The sequence below is a fragment of the Thermobia domestica genome, chromosome 2 (genome assembly GCF_964235325.1).
Source record: "Thermobia domestica chromosome 2, izTheDome1.hap1.1, whole genome shotgun sequence".
Classification (NCBI taxonomy): Eukaryota; Metazoa; Arthropoda; class Insecta; order Zygentoma; family Lepismatidae; genus Thermobia; species Thermobia domestica.
The window spans coordinates 201498262-201515766 of record NC_137455.1 but is presented as its reverse complement, the minus strand read 5'-3'; the positions used below and the strand labels follow the sequence as shown (position 1 = coordinate 201515766).

Below are 17505 nucleotides of genomic sequence, written 5' to 3'. Positions count from 1 at the left end.
CATATGAGTAAGATCAACAGACCAGCCGCGAAGTGCCACCATAGTTGGCGCGAAGTGTAAGAAAATTTTCAAAAATAAACCCTGCTTTTCCTGATTCTGAGCACTTTTCATTATTTTTTCCTTCCATTTTATATATGTGCACATGCATTTTGCTAACGAGTAGCATTTTTCCTCTCTCTTTTTCCTTTTCTTCTTTGCTTTTATTTTTCCTCCTGAATTATGCGCCCCCTTACTTCGGCGCTCAGGCCCGTCACCTCACTCCCTCCCACCTGCACGGCACTCTTCTTCTTTTTAAGTCTTTTTTTTTAATTGTATAATAATGTGGAAACTAAATTCCAGTAATAATAATAATAATAATAATAATAATAATAATAATAATAATTATTATTATTATTATTATTATTATTATTATTATTATTATTATTATTATTATTATTATTATTATTATTATTATTATTATTATTATTATAGCCATTAACTTAATCTATAAACATGAAAGTCGGTACATACAAGAGACATTTTAAAAATCTCAATACAGGTGCCTCTGGAGGCGGGACTTTTCTCCGAAATCAGGATGGATGGCACAACTCTAGCCGCTCGCTCATCCCGTCTTTCCTTTTCAGAAGTCAGCGTCTTCTTCATGGATTAAGAAAGAATTTTAAAAATATTAAATTTAAAGTACGACTGAAGTCTTAATGAAAGTTCTCTGCGTCAGAAATTTGAAAGTAAGTCTGAAATGTGTTTATAAATATATTCGTCTGTTAATTTCGACATAAAATATTTCCCTGTCGTATTTTGAGCTAAATAAGTATGTTTTCGTCTCGGATACATATTGGGGTCTACGGTCAGTTTCACAATGGCCAACATGAAGAAAACTTGGCTGAGAGTGGGATAGGGAATTAGTTGTTTTAACGTTTTATCACATAATAGTTTCCGTTACTTTTTTCCAAATATAATTATTTTCAGTATTTCATGTATAGTAGCCATTTTTTGAAATCCAGAAAGATGTATTGTAAACGTAATAACATGAAAACGACACTGAAACATTAGCAAAATCGTCTTGCTCAAAGATAATATTCGAGGATCTGTATACATTTGTGTGCCGAACAACTGTGACGTCATAAACTGCGCCCTGAAACTTCTGGACTATAAGAAAAGTTTTGTAGCTCAATTAAAGCATTTTGAAGATACTACCTGGTTCACTTTCTACTGTCTTTAACTAATATTTTTAAAAAATTAGGTACACTTAGCTAAGAACCTTAAAATAACTCCAAACATGAATGAATTATAAATATAAACTAGAAACTGGTTAACTGATATTCACATTCCTCAGCCATGTATGTATCTCCATGATTTTTAAGTCTAAAGAACGAAGATATAAGAAATTTCTTCTGAATCGCTAAGGCACTTGGAGAACAACCATAGAAAAGCAAAATGCAAGGACTTACCTTCGAGCTTATGTAAGTGGCATAAAATATACTGAGGAATATTAAGACAACTACAGGGTGTCCCACTCGAAAGAGGCCCCACAAACATTTGCTTAAATTATACTTAAAGGCTTTGCATAAAACACAGGAAATGAAATGAACATGTCATACTTTGCTCATAGGGAAATAAAGATGAATCTCAAAAGATGCTGCAAGTGACCACCCTCGACTTGTAAACACAGTTGAACACGACGCTGCAGATTCTCGAATGTTGCTGCCAGGACCTTTGGTGTCACTACCTGGATTTCACGGATGATGTTCTCTCGTAAATCTTCTAAGTTGTGAGGTTTGTTCCTGTAGACCTTGGCTCAGGAGCTGTTTACAAGAAAACCCAGAGGAAAAAACCAGGTGGTGTTAAATCAGGTGATCTTGGGGGGTGGGGTCACACTCCTTTCGAAATCACTCTGCGGGGAAAAATGATTCGACCTCAGTCATGGTCATTCGAGACGTGTGGCATGTGGCACCATCATGTTGGTACCAGCCGAGGGTAAGTTCTTCGTGCAACTGGTTCAGAAATTCTCGAAACATTCATTTCAGCGGAATTACTACACATGTTTGTGGGGCCTCTTTCGAGTAGGACACACTGTATAATACAGCAGTTTTCGTAAATTCATTTTGGGGAAGAAAATTAATGAATTTTCACTCGATGTTACATCAATCCCACTTCTCCAAAACTTCCTTATCCAGCTCGTGAAACCTATCCTTAACCGTCCATCAGTTTTTATCTCTTCACCTATTGGAAAAGAAAATAAGACTTTTTTCCCCCTCAAGCTATCGTAGAATTACGAACATTATATAATGTAGTTCGCGAAATCTAATTATAATTTTTTGCGATAAGGACTGCATAAAGGTGCACAATAGCCTCTCAAAATATAATAGAACTGCAAGTATCTAGCATAAATTTACCACTTATTGATTCTGAAATAACTGTGAGTACAACATGCAAATGATATCTAAAAAAGGAGTTCACTTACTTTTCCAAGCTTTCGGGTTCCAACTTCTCTTCGTCGTCCTCGCCGATCGTTGCCAATTGATTTATGCTCCAGTGGAATGGTGGAATATCTGCGGAAATATCTTGATCGTCTTCATTATCACCTGCCTTGATATCTGTTAATGTGAGTGTGTCTATATTCGTGTAGTTGTTGCTAGTGGTGGTGCTTGTAGAAGTGATAGTAGTAATAGCAGTGGTGATAGTATCACTAGTATTAGAAATATTCTCTCGTTCTCCTTCCAAACTGTCATCACCTTGATTTGGCACACAACTAACAATAATATCTGGAGGTTTGTTTTGTGGCGATGATTTATTATCTCTAATAGAAATATTTTTACATTCTTCTTGTTCGTCATCCGACGGTGGCTGAGGGGGTTGGGGCCTTTCCTTTCTTGGAGGTGGGGGTGGAGGTGGAGGCCTCTTTTTGCCGGATCTGAAACGTGATCCGTCTTTTCTAGGACTTGGTTTAGGAGGCAAGACAGGTGCTGGTTCATCTTCAGAACAATCAATTGTTTTACCTGAAAATTCGGTAGGTTTCTTAGCTTGTTCGAACTCTTCTACGTGTCCGTTGCAATTAGCGAAAGGTTCTTTCTCATTCACTTCAAGCTTAATAATACAGGAACTATCAGTCATATCTGATTCGATACTGCCCACGATAGTATCATTAAAATCTTCAATTTTGCGAAGACCCGAGCGAACTTCCTCATTACCGTAACTCAGAGGGGCATCTTGGAAACTCAGTGGTGGCTGTAAAGTTACACTATCCAAAGTGGAGAATGTTAAGTCATCATCAGGTTTAATAGTTTCGTCAGAGGATGGATTGTTAGTGCTGGAAACAAGCTTTGTTAAGAGGAAGTCTGCATCAGAAAATTCGCGTTCGAGCTGTTCGAATGGACTGAGAACTTTGGCAAGGTCAAAAGATGAGGATGATGTAGTTGTCGGAGTTACTGGCGTTGTCAGTGGTGTTCCTGTTCCTTCTGGCATTTTGGGCTGTGGAGAAGTGTCAGAGAAACTTGAATTAGTTGTAGTTGGCATGGATGCACTATTCAGGGACAATCGATCTACTATTGTAGATATACTACTACCAGTGTCATCAGATTCCGATTCTGCATTTCTTGCAGCATGGTCCTCTTGTGCCAGTAAATCTGTATACACTTCTGCTTCTGGAGGAGCCGTTCCATTAGACATTGTAGACGAACGTTTGGGAGTATTGCGTTTAATTTCAGGCGAATGTTGTTGTTTGCTTATGGAGCGAGGTGATGCAATAATGCGAGCTCTTGGAGTCTTCGGGGTTGTTTCTCTAGATGAAGTGGAAGAGTTATCTTGAGATCCGGTAGTCTGAGGGGTGGTAGCACGTGGCTTGGGAATTGGCACTGAAGTGTCGGTCGATTCTCCATCCGCAAAACCTTTCGGAGGTCCAATAACTGTTGGAACTTTTGGAGGAGGTGCAGGACTCTTGCGAGGTATTTTCCTTGGTGGTATTGGAGGAGGAGGGCTTCTTTTCTTCACTTCACTAACAACACAGGGTGTAATTGATGAAGACTTCGAGGAACTACTACAAATACTGCTATTATCATCATTGTCTTCAGAAAGCAATGGACCATATTTTTCCTCAGTACTAGAAGTACTATTTCGGTGTTTCCTACTGTTTGTGTGGTTATTGGTGGTATTCGGAATTAAAGGAAATTTGGGGTGACGTACTTTTAATCTAATTACCATATTCGATTCCTTGAGACAACGTACACAATCAAGTCTTGTCATGGAATTCACAGGTACACCATCAATCTCCAAGATTTCATCACCTTCTTTGAAACATCCCCAACTACAATTCGCTCGTGATGCTGGACTATCAGACGCACATGACTGAATAAATAATCTCTTTACCAGTTCAGCTGTTTTCACTCCACCATCAAATTTTAATGCAAATCCAAGTCGCTCACCAGGTAAACGGTACACTAGAACTTCTTCCACACGTTCGGTGTTATCATCGTCACTGCAATCAATAACAAAGTCATTTTCATAGTTCACTTCACAGATATTATTTTTATGTGGCTGTAATAAAGGTGGCGGCACTATAACATCTTCCGGCGCTGAAACACTGAGGGACACTTTATCTTTTGCCGATTCGCTCTCTTCGTTTCCGATGGACAAAACAGTCACAAATGGGTTTTCTTCGGCAACTATTGTTGTTCTTTGGTTGCTACAAATGTCTATTCCACTGCAAACCACTTCGTCACTGATGTTACTACTTACACCGCTGCTATCGCTAGATGGTGTCTCCTTACCACTATCAACAATATCATTGACAGTATTTTCAACAGCTACGACAGTAACAAATTCACCTGTAACATTACTTGCAAGATATGGCAAACCAATATCGGCTTCTGCTCCTGAATTTTTACGCGCTGGACTTCCAGAATCGGAATTCCAATCTATGTAAGCACCCGAGTCATGACTTTGTTGAGCTTTATGCCGTATCTCTAACGCAGGGCTATGCTCTGGGGTTGCCATGGTGATATTTTTAAATTTCTTTGTTCAATATTATTTAAATATGCCTGAAACAGGCATCCAAGGACAGAATTTAACGAACTTTACCAGTAGGATAATCAATCAACACTTTTTTACGTGAAACATTACTAGTATTAGATATAGTCTTTTCTTTCAAGCCATACTAATATCAACAAACTGTCACTACATCGCAAGTTAATTTTATTAAAGAGTTCACACACGATATTTACCAGAAAATGCTACTGGGTGGTGAGTAAGTGGAAGAAACGTGTGACAGAATACTGCTACTTTAAAAGATAATGTGTTTCGTAAATGATTCTTGCCAAGATGATTCTCATATATAACGGCTCTCCATTGTTTTTATGTAATTTATACGTGATTCCTCCAACACCATCATCATGCGAAACGTCAGGGGCAGGTAACCACCTGTAAAACACAAGGAAGAAAATTTACAATTAGTACCAGGTATATCGTACACAAAGAAAACTATAATCAGAATATGTTACCATATTAAACAGCAAGCTTACTCTTAAAGCTAAGTTAATTAAAATGAATATATTAATTATTTAAGTGATGTTCTTTAGAAAACGTCTAGCACCTAAGTGCATGTTTATGAAACCGCAATTAATAGAGTAAAATAAAAGACTTATCTATAAACACTAGTAACAACTTGAGTTTCTGAAATCTGATTAGGAAGAACTAAACTAAGTACTATTTAATTATTTGAACACAAATTAATTAAGGAAGTAATAATTCTCATTCAAATTTTCTACAATATTATTCTTGTTAAAAAAAAAAGAGTCCAAAAATCAAGCTTGTACCGATCCATAGATCTCAATGCGTAGTTTTCGAGAAAATTGAATATATATATATATATATATATATATATATATATATATATATATATATATATATATATATATATATATATACAGGGTGGTAAGAAACTATTTGAACAAACTTCGGGAACTGATTACTGACACCGAAACCAGCAAAAAAGTCCTCTGGAACTTTGGTTAGTGAGGGATAGTTTCGGCGATATAAGGTGCCGAAAGCGTGGGGAAAATGAACTTCAGAGGACTGTAATTGTAAAACAACGATACGTAGAGAGTGCGGTTTAGAACATGACACTCAAAGTCACACCTGCTCGATTGAAAAATGTATACTTCAAACCTCCGCAAGATATGTGTGACGGATTCTCCAAAGGTACGTAGAAATTACTTGCCAGGTTATAGGGAATCCCTACGTTCCTTTGGGAAATCCCTCACATACATCTTGCGGAGGTTTGAAACACAATTTTCAATCGAGCAGTATGTATAGTATAGTAGTAGTATATACACAAACTTACACTCTACAAATTCCACATTAAACAAAGACGTACATAATTTTTACACACTTAGATAAAATAATTTTCATATAATTCAACATAGAAGCAGTAAGTATGAAAAAAGTCACATATACAAACGCAAGTTAAATAACATATTACATACTGCAGTAAACAATGATCAAAATATTCCTAAATGTAAGAAACTACTCAGAATATATATCTTCTGGAAATTTACTTTTATATAGTTCTTGAGATCTGTAGTTTTAGCTTTAGTGACATGTAATCTGATAAATCCAATACTATGTATATGATCTGAGGATGCAATAAAGTTGAACTGAGTTGATTTCAATTATAAAACAACTGTTTTACTTACACATTGTGTGTATTTTAAACAATAAATAAGGCATATATGTTACGATATAATACTACACAGTCTTCGTTATTCAGTATTCAAAATACCATGACGATAAACAATTCGCAAATAATTTCTCTGACTTTCCAGAAACCTCAGTTGTGCATCTGTCTCAAATTGAGAGGTATTTTGTTATTATTCATCATATTTGGTTATCATAGTTTTTCAATGTTTCCAAGTAGTAGACTGGATAGTATGAATTTTAATATTGAAAGCGTTGTGCAGCAACTTGGAAGATATTTGAATCAAGATGTAACGAACTCTGATCTAGAAAACCAGAAATATTGAAGCAGGAAGTCGATATCAGGCCACACATCATCCCATCCAACAAAGACTCATATCCCAGGCTATACCCTTTAAGAGCTACAACACCACGAAGCTTTCTTTTTTTTCTGTTTTTAGTCCTTGATTAAAAATAATCTGTTCATATAGCTCTTTATTAATAGGAAATTGGCGCAATTAAAAATCATCAACTTTTCAGGACAATAAAGATTGAAGATTGGCTCTGTTGCAAGTTAATATGTGTAGACAAACGACACAACTGCTTCCTGCGATGAAGGATGTGTATGTGTATCTTCTTCACCTGTGATGTTTTTACACAAAACTCTCCTATTCCATAGGATCATTTTCAACACAATATTTTCACCTCATTTTTGAATTGTGTACCTATTCTATTAATTTATCCTATCTATCCATCTATTTTCTCTCTGTCATATCTATTTTTCTCTCAGAATAATAACGAGTTGCCATCATAAATTATAATAGTATTTTTGGTTTTAACATTCATTTTGAGGATTCAGGCTATGTGAGCCTTAGTTCTACAGCAGAATTGGAACCACATTAGCCCTCACACCAAAATCAAACCTGGATCTCTCCCAGAAAGACAAGAACGCTGTAACTATTTAGACATGCGTGTGCTAAATAATAATAATAGTAATAATTTTGGATGACCAGGTTATTGTCGTCTTCTAAATATGTCCTTATTTAGTGACTTGTTCCACTTGTCACAAAAGAAAGCAGAAAATTTGTGTTTCGGAATTCAACGCCGATGATAACATATATTATCAAAAAGCACGTGAATAAGCTTGTAACAGTTGACCTTAGAACTCTTAAACTTGGAGTCTCGATCAGAATAACTTCTACTAATTGCAAGGATCGTACCATTCAATGCAATTAGATTTCACTTAAGCAGGAAAAAAAAATTGCCTCAAACTATATTCATTTCTTCTTTTACTGCACTAAGGCAATTGAGGTATACATAAATACTGTACTATCACTGTAGTGCATCAAGTCAATTCGTCATTACTTTGTAGAAAAGAAATTAATAGACAATAAAACTTTGTATTGCATGCGTATTGAAGCTACAACTGCTGTACAGAGCGGGGAGAAATAATAACGAAGGTGAAAAACCGGTTTGGGTAACAGATTGGGTTCAAGGGGAAGAAAACGTGACCTCTTGCCTAGAAAAAAAAATTATCGATACAGGTTAATGAATAAAAATAAATAAGGAGATTTCCTCTACATGGAGAGAGAGAAAAAAGACAAAATAAAAATAGAGCAGTCAACATGTAATGATTCCCGGAATGCACTTTCTATTAAGTATGGGCGGTAGTGTCATACTTATGCAGGTGGGCGGGATGCTTCTACGAAAAATAACACAAAAACCAATTATTTCCCTGTCAAAAGAAGAACTACATAACCAATCACTTATGAAGAGTTCTTCAGGGGGAAAAACGAAATCTTGTCAAAAGAATGCACGATCAGGTGTGCTTTCTTTTAGCATAGAATGCCTTGGGCCAGTAGAGGAAATTTTTATACCAAAAAATAAAGAAATAGTTTTATCTGTAAGTTTTTATTGTGTATACATGGTATTTTTTTTAAATAACGAATTATTTTCAGAGTCAAAAATATTGCCCAAGATCAGTTAGTATTATGGGTGCAAAAAGGTTTAATTTCAGAGTTGTTATCTTCTGTTCTATAAGTTTAAACTTCGGGACTATCTCAAGTAGTGTATATTGGAGTTAGAAAAGAGTTGTGTGGCATCACAGACTCATATCTGCTCTAGCCAAAATCACGGATATACCACAAAAGTAGCTCCGCAACGAAACCCGGACTCTTATTCGCATTATGTATAATGGTCATGGAGCAACGGTGATGGATCATTTACTTATGTGTTACCAGTGAAACGGCAACTGTTACGACAAAACGGGTCAATGTTAATTCTATAGGGTTTCTTTTAATCTTTATTTTAAAATCCTGTGTGCTCATGATTACATTACAATTTACAATTTTGTAAACTCATAAAACTATTCAGACTACTTTCAGAGCCTAGTTTTGGTGTCATTTTGTAGCAAAAGGACCAAGTTTTGACTTACGTAGCACATAGTACAAAGTAGCATTACTGCAAGAGCTAGCGAACGTTTCAGCAAAGATGATGCCTTCACTGGTTCCGAGTGCACTGTGTATTTTGGTTTGAAGAATCGAAGTTTTGCAGACTTCAACGAGCTTGGCAAGAAATCGACTCTAGATGGCATATCTGCAAAATTACCAATGGAAGTCACACTAAACCTAACTACAAGAGGAAAATATTTAGATCTATTTTGCTACAAAATGATACTAAAACCAGCTCTGAAAATAGTCTCAATAAGTTTATATGAATTTACAGATTTGTACAGTCTTTTTTGAAGCATCCTGTATATCAAGAGCTTAGCAACATGTTAGCTAAGCGCTTGATATGTTGAGCGTAATCGCCATGATTTATATTGAAGACAAGATAAAACACATATGCGAATTTCTCGTATGTGTTATTAAAGTACGTGAAAATCGTATGCTTTTATATTTGAACTCGAATATTTTGGTATCTAAACAGCAAAATATTCGAATGATACAATTGTATTTGTTAGACATTTCAATGTGGCGAAGGATATTCCTCATAAAGCACGTTTTCTGAGTTGTTTGATATTGAATTTAATATCATGTTTATCTGAACAAAATAAATAATAACTGGCAACAATAGCGCAATGACGGATGGAGCTAAGGTGTTTCAAGCCACTGAAGGTACCAAATATATATAGTAAAATAGATACAAATTAATACAGTAAAATTTATGAGATAAAAATCAAGATATTCTCTCAAAATTGCTTATATTCTTTGTAATTCCTTTTATTCTTACTTCTACATTCCAAATATGCGCCGAAGAAGGTAACTTTGAATATGACTATGTAACATTAATATAAAACTTCGTCCTGTAAAGTTTTAATACCCCCAAACAAACTTAAGTATGCCTATGGTAACAAATGTGAACAATAAAAAGTAAGGGCCACCGCAACGAACTTTCTCGCTCCCATATCTTAAATTAAAATATGTCATTCTGCAATTATTACTGAAATGTTTCTTTATGAAATAGGAATAAAATTATAATAAGGCGTTTTCGAAAAAACTTCATTGGAAGAAAGCTCACCATATCAATAAAACTAACTTTTCTGGGATCCAGAATTAAATGTATCATGCCACAATCTAGGGTAGGAACATAAGTACTCGAGTACTTACAAAACACCAAGAGTTTATTATTATTATTATTATTATTATTATTATTATTATTATTATTATTATTATTATTATTATTATTATTATTATTATTATTATTATTATTATTAATGATCACAAGACTATTTACTACTACTGTCGCTTGAAAGCAAATAAACTCCCACCTCTAAACTACTCATTCTTACTTCTTCCAACGTAAATTACTTGTGTCGTAGTACAAAGCTGTTAGTGAAGTGTTTATGAAATGTGAAGAAAATCGCCCAAGCAATTTTTGGTAAAATCGTCCGGGAGGGGAAAAAAAAGAACTAATTACCCGGTAAACTATTCCTAGAGGTCTTTTCAAGAGAAATAGCTGTAGGTTTCTTAACAAAAATGTTTAGCTATGAAATATGAGCAAAATCGCCTGAGTCATTTTTGAGAAAATCGCCAGAACTAACGTTTCCGATTTTATTTATTTATTTATTTATTTTTAGAATGACTTACGTTAAATTATAGGCTGTTAATGAAACAATGATTTATAAAATACAAACACAATCGTTAGTTACTTGCGAGAAAATTGATTATTATTATTATTATTATTATTATTATTATTATTATTATTATTATTATTATTATTATTATTATTATTATTATTATTATTATTATTATTTTAACCCTCCACTAAAGTACCCTTATTTTTCAGGGTAGGAAGAAAATTCGAAATCCTCTCTAGAAAAAAAAAGTAAGTTTAAAATTTGGTCCGCATACTTTCAGCGGTATATACCTCTGAGCATGTGTAGAACAAGTACATCGAGACGAAAGAAAGGAATCAAAAAATTACTTTTTTTTTACCATATCGAGAGCATGAAACGTGTATATTTATTGAAATCTCGAATTCGATTTTTTGTTTTTCCACGATCACAAAACTTTTCACTCTTAGTGTTGCTCGAAGATTAAAAAGAGTCGATAACTGGTTCGAATTCTAGGAATAATTGGCTCTAAAGCGTGTTTCTATTTCTGAGAGCTCAGGGTAGATACTTACCAAAATCGAGCCAGAGGGAGCTCAATCTTAGGTCACGTCAAAAGAGCATGGTATGGTGCAACATCTTGTTAATGGAGTGAATTTTTAGAGATTTTCCTTATCATTCCGACTATTATTTTTTTTATATCTGCTCCATTAAGGTATAGAAGCTGTCACATATATATAAAACAGCAAGTTGCTTAATTCTAAAATCATTAATTCAAGACTGACAGCGTCAACAGTTATGACTAGATGACTTCTGTATTATTTTCTTTCCTTTTACTTCTTTATCCTATAGACACTATGTCTTACTTTTACGTTACCAATGTTTCTAAATTTTCACAAATGTAAAGTGAAGGACATACCAGCATTCTAGTTCATATAGTTCGGATTTCACAGTAAGTTGTACGATCCCATATCATCAGACTTCCATATATTAAAGGAACAGTAAACTGCCAAAGTAGAACAAATCTACGGTGCATAAGTTTTCCTTGGAACTATAGCCAAGCGAACTACAGAGACTGCTTCAACTGAAGTTATTAACACTGATTTTAAGGTAGCGTTATGAAACAGATTCAGTAAATAAGCCTATTGTTCGGGAAACCAAGACCAAAAGCAATTCAATCCTGAGTTATTTCAATTACTCCTTAAACTGCCTTCTAGTTATATGGTTAGTATACTATGTCATTGTCGCAGGAACGGTTTGATTCTCGATCTCATGTGATTCAGACCCCACACTAAACTTTAGGTTCACGTTTCATACATCCCCAGAGACTGAAAAGAGACGTTAACCTCCAAACAAATCAACTTATTATCTCCTTCGTCATTGTCCTTTATCAGACAGTTAATTATTAACTGCTGTTGAGAGTGATTATCATTGTTTCGTCTGTAGATCATTCAAACATTTGACTAGAAAAACTTGGAACACACCAAACCAGTGAAAGGGATAGCTCTTACACCATGATGATAATGATGACGATAATTATAGGTACAAATTTAGTAATTATAAAGTCCTGAAAGAGATTCATGTAAACTACCAATGCACCTCCCAAGAAGAGGTCATGGACCTTGTTGTCTTTTACCCACTACAAGCGGTGGTTGCGCACAATTTTTGTTGCTGACTCACTGTAAACAACCAGTTTTGCAGCTTTTCATAAGAAAAAGAGAGATATAGGTGTCTATAGGAGGATACACTTATTTACATTAAGTCCATATAAAGTTCTATATATCATGTACGCGCCCATCAAATTACACATGTATGAATGTATTCGTTTACCTTTTCCTTTAGGTAAAAAACTTTTTTTAAAAAAATTACAAATACTTTCTCGTGAAAGGAAGAAAAGGGATCCTGGATGGATGTACGAAGAAAGCATCGCACGACGTTGACCAACTTTTGACAGAAGAAAGTAGGTTTCTTAATTTAACACAATTTCCATGACAAATTTGTAATAAAACATCCCAAGAAGGAAAAGCAAAGTTCATGGAGTTGAATAGTAAATAATATCACAAGAAAAGTAAGATGTGTAACTAATTCTGTGTGCAGCGCTCAAACTGGCATTACACGACTTGCATTCACTTTCCTTAATAATATGTTTCTATTTAATTTAATTTGTTGAAATTTTTAGTACTAGAAACAGCCAGAATAATAAAGACGTTTTAAAAAGCAAACTTCTTCTTGATATACCTGTTATTTAAACTAAATTTAAAATTATGTATATTTTCTGTATATGGTTCTTCAGATTTAGTTTTTTTTTTTTTTTTTTTTTTTTTTTAATCATGTTAATGTTTTGCTAGTTTAAACTCTGATTCGCGAATGTGATTATGTCTACGGTAAAGCATTAGATTCTTGCTCAATCCCACCGCTCTCCAGGGACGTACGCAGAGGGTGAGTCCTGGGGGTCCGGGCCCCTTCCGAAATTTCGACTTTTGCGTAAATTTACCCTATTTTTAGGGGCAATTTTAGGAATTTTAATATAAAATACCTTCATATTGAGTTTGGACCCCCCGGAATATATTCCTGAGTACGCTACTGCCTTCCCCTAATTCTTTTCAACCAGATATTTCGAAGTAATTGATTTGGCAAGCAAACAGCATATGAGTAATTCTGAAAGTAGTTCTATTGTTTACAAAGCAGGTATACATAGATGAAAAGTTATTACAATCGATTCACAATCGGATGGTCTGACTGAACGAAGTGATATACCTTTATATCTTTTTCCATTTAACCATACAATCTTAAATAAAATCTCATCAAAGCAAACTCTCATACCAATCTGTGTTACAGTTCTGGCAATATATCACAGTCTTTATCAGGTATCTGATGAAGGCAATCATATATTGCTGAAATTGTAACACAGATTAGCCATAGTAAATGTTTGCCTTACTCAGATTTTAAGTTATAAGTGGTTCCAAAGTTAAAGCCGTGTATTTGTCAGTTGTGTAGATAAAGTATATTAACAGAAATATTTTTATGAAGATGATAGATATTTTTATGTATTGCTTATTGGCGAGAAATTTGTCCCATATACATTTGTCGTGACTCACAATCAAAGTTTTAAGTCGTAAAGAGCTATTGTGAGTCAGAGTCTCAAGTCGTAAAGAGCAATCGTGGTTCAAAGTCAACATTCTTAAATCGTAAACAGGTATCGTGACTCAGGGTCTTAAGTGTAAAGAGCTATCGCGACTCAGAGTCAGAGTTTGAAGTCGTAAAGAGCTATCGTGACTGAGTCAGAGTCAGTCTCAAGTTACAAAGAGCTATCGTAATTAAGAGTATGAGTCTCCAGTCATAAAGAGCTATCACGAGAAAATTAATCTCACTACAAAAACTTTAATGTGATAAATATATATATAGTTTCTGTTCAATTTTGAAGGGATTCTCTGACTATTTATCTTACAAACAGTGTCCATTTTCTCTTCTAGGAAGCATCCAGGATGTAACAAAATATAGTTTCTTTTTTCTTTCTTTCTTTCTTTTTATTCCTTTTTTTACATATTGATGTAATAACTAAGACACAAATAAGCATATATCTTTTCTAAAATGGTAAAATAACCGATTCAGTTACATATATTTACATGAAATTTACTGTAAAAATACTGCGCGACATTCATTTACTTCATTCCTTACTTTTGGGATCTTATTAATAAAAGACGTCCTCACAATCTTATATCAAAGAAAAATAATGCTTCATGAATGGCATGAACAAATAACGCCAAAGACTATAAATTCCCATTTCTTGTTGCCCACAAAGTGAAGTGAAATGAGAAATAAGGTTTTTAGTGTAGGCGCACCAGTTGAAAAATAGGGCCAACCTAGAAGTAATTGATATAAAGCTAACTTTGGTCACATTTGATGCAGAATGTATCCAAGATTGCAGAATGCTCACCGCTATCCAAATTGAGATATTGTATACAAAGTGGTCCAAAGTTGCTGAAATTACCATGTAAAGTGCATTTAAAAAAATACTGTATAGAACAACTTTATAAAGTAAAAATATGACTCACATGAAGGCTTCAATCCGTTCAAAGTGGAAGACTGGATAGTTTCAAGTCACAGGGTCTATGCGAATATACAGAATGTACGAAATATTATTGTTTATTCACGTAATAGAAGCAAAGATGTAGCAAAAAAAAAAAAAAAATCTGCTGAAGATATAAAACGATTCTGAACATCATAATTTCTGAAAATGAAGTATCATGTTTGAGATATTTTGCACTGTGAAGGGAATGCACGCTTCTCAATGTATAATTATGCGTGAAAGCTACTACCATACGAATTAAATCAGTTAACAAAAATAAGTAACAAGAAACTAATATCTGACATTTTATATTTAAAAATAGTAGGCTATCTGAATTGTACCTGAAATTGGGCACATCGTTCACTTCTAATAAATGTTACCACATACGTGCACATTTAATTTCGTTGTAAAATCTTCGTCGCTGTGACATAAATCAAGAATATCAGCATTGCAACATAATCCACTGTGAGACTGAGCACATGATGATACATATTTCAGCCCATGCTTCCGGCATGAGCAGATATTTGTGCTGCACAGGTTCCTGGATGAAGCTGTCCATTTGCTCTGGATCACTTTCAGGAGAGCCCCTTTCGCTGGTGCGAGATCGATTTGAATTGGAATATACGTGTTATTGCCAAACATCCAGCCTCACTTAGTTGGGTCAAGAACGTTGCAGATATTCGTACTGGGTTTTTAACGCACTACTTGCAGATATTCGTAAAATATAGAAATACACAGCATTCTCTGTAGGAGGCGGTCTTTACGGAATACTTAAGTTATTTGGTCCAGGGATAGCTCGCTGTAAGTCAAGTACCGAAGTTTTAAGATGTGTCAGGGTCTTCACCATAAAGAATCGACAGTGATGGCATGTCGATTTCAGCAACATCTGCAGGGTTTTCTAAAAAGTCAGGAATGAGTTACTTAGCCCTCTTGCCTCCTGTGCACTTCAGAATTTGTTATATGTACTAGGTTTTCCAACACTAAAAGGTACAAATAAATGATGCCATGAAACGTCAGATATGTGATGACATAGCCGGTGTTATATTAATACATAGTTCACGGACACTTACTCTGTACACTCACTGCTCTTGATTTCACCTTTTTGTGAACGAAGATATCACATATTTCAGGTTTGAAGTGATATATTAGCAGAATCTAGATGTATGTGTTACCAGCAACCACAATGACAATATCAAAGTTACCCGAGGCATCATATTTCAGAGCCGCTTGGACAATTAGGCAGTTCATCTCCAATGGACTGGGCAATACCATAACTGTCTAACATAAGTGGCTGAGAAAGAAAAGCTATAAATTTGTGTTTGTGGTATTGGATAAAAATGTTTCCTGACTGATACATCATGTCAGTGGAGGAGTCAAGAAAACACATCTAGTGCATAAATATAGAATTTAATTCCTTCGTCACGACTTTTCGTACTTGGAGAATAATATCCATCAAAGAAATGGAAAATCCATGTCCGGACCTCGACACCTCTTAAGAGTGGTATTGATTGATAATATCATCCACTCGTATCTCTGAAATTTTCTTCGTCCAATGAACTCGACGAAGTGCTGCTGTACCGCCCACAACGATCTGAATCTTATCTGTGGATGATAAACCGTGTAACATCCTTTGTAATCACTCTGCCAAGGCTTCCTTTGTCTGGTTTCCTCATAAATATTTTAATTTGGTTTACGTTCTGTGTCAGTCTCTTCGCTTGATTCTTTTTCTTATAAGTCACATCTGTCAATATTACATTATTCAGTTGCTGATGAGTGCGAAATCTTACTAGTTCAGCGTCATTCCAAGTCATCTGTAGCACTAATGCTGTAGATATGCTCCTCAAAATGATCCTTTCAGTGTCAAATGCATTGTGAACTTCAAATCAGTTAGCAAACTTACTGCTATTAATCATAGTCCTTTCTCATCCTTGATACTCCCATTTCAATATGCTGTTCCGATAATTTGAAACTTACCCCAGAAAATAAGCACATATGCAAACTGTAAATCCATAATAGACGATTATTTTCTGTCATTCCAGAACCCCTCCTTAATCCGTTCTGCCTTTTGAGAACATTCATTAGGTATTGCTCAATGACTACATCTGCAGAGCTCAGCCCACATCCGATTCGATCGTCGAACTTTGTTGTTTTGTAAATTTTTTTATGAAGCCATGGATGCATTTCATGCAGTTCTCTCATTATTTGCAGATACAGACGGGCACATTTAGTATAGATTGTGGCCAGCAGCTGAAAAAAGGTTCAACATATTTTCAAGAGCTGTGAGGTGATGACTCCACTTGCCAGTTCTTTTTGCGCGAATGAATATCTTCACTATTTTTATGTACCCAAGGTACTGAATCCACAGTTTTGCTGTTCGCAGTATTGAAGATAATTATTCTATCTCTCTGTGTCTTTCATTTTGTTGTTTGAGGAGTGCGGCACATTCACTGTCAACATTTGGAGTATATTCATGAGATTCCAGTTTCTTGCACAAGTCTTTTAGGTTGTTCAAGTCTTCATCTGAGATAGATGGGTCTGCTTGCGGTTCTAGGACAGAATCTTAGTGTACTCATTCCTACCACATACAGTCATATCTTGCCACTGTTAGTATTAACTTTATATTTGGTATTAAAAGCACCGAATCCTGTTTGAACTCATGAGTTTGTGTTAGGAATTATTCTTTTTAACAATAAGTTCATCAAAGCAACTTCAGTTGGGA

The 17505-nt window shown here is 35.0% G+C and overlaps 1 protein-coding gene across 1 annotated transcript in view; it reads right to left on the bottom strand.

Annotated features, from left to right (window-relative positions):
• The window catches only part of bbg (PDZ domain-containing protein big bang), a 956487-nt gene that overhangs the window by 752217 nt on the left and 186765 nt on the right, over positions 1-17505 (bottom strand). Inside the window, exon 2 of the mRNA XM_081748413.1 lies at positions 2462-5412. Within this exon, the coding sequence (XP_081604539.1) occupies positions 2462-4989 (2528 nt within the window). The 5' untranslated portion in view covers positions 4990-5412. The remainder of the gene's footprint in view (positions 1-2461; positions 5413-17505) is intronic.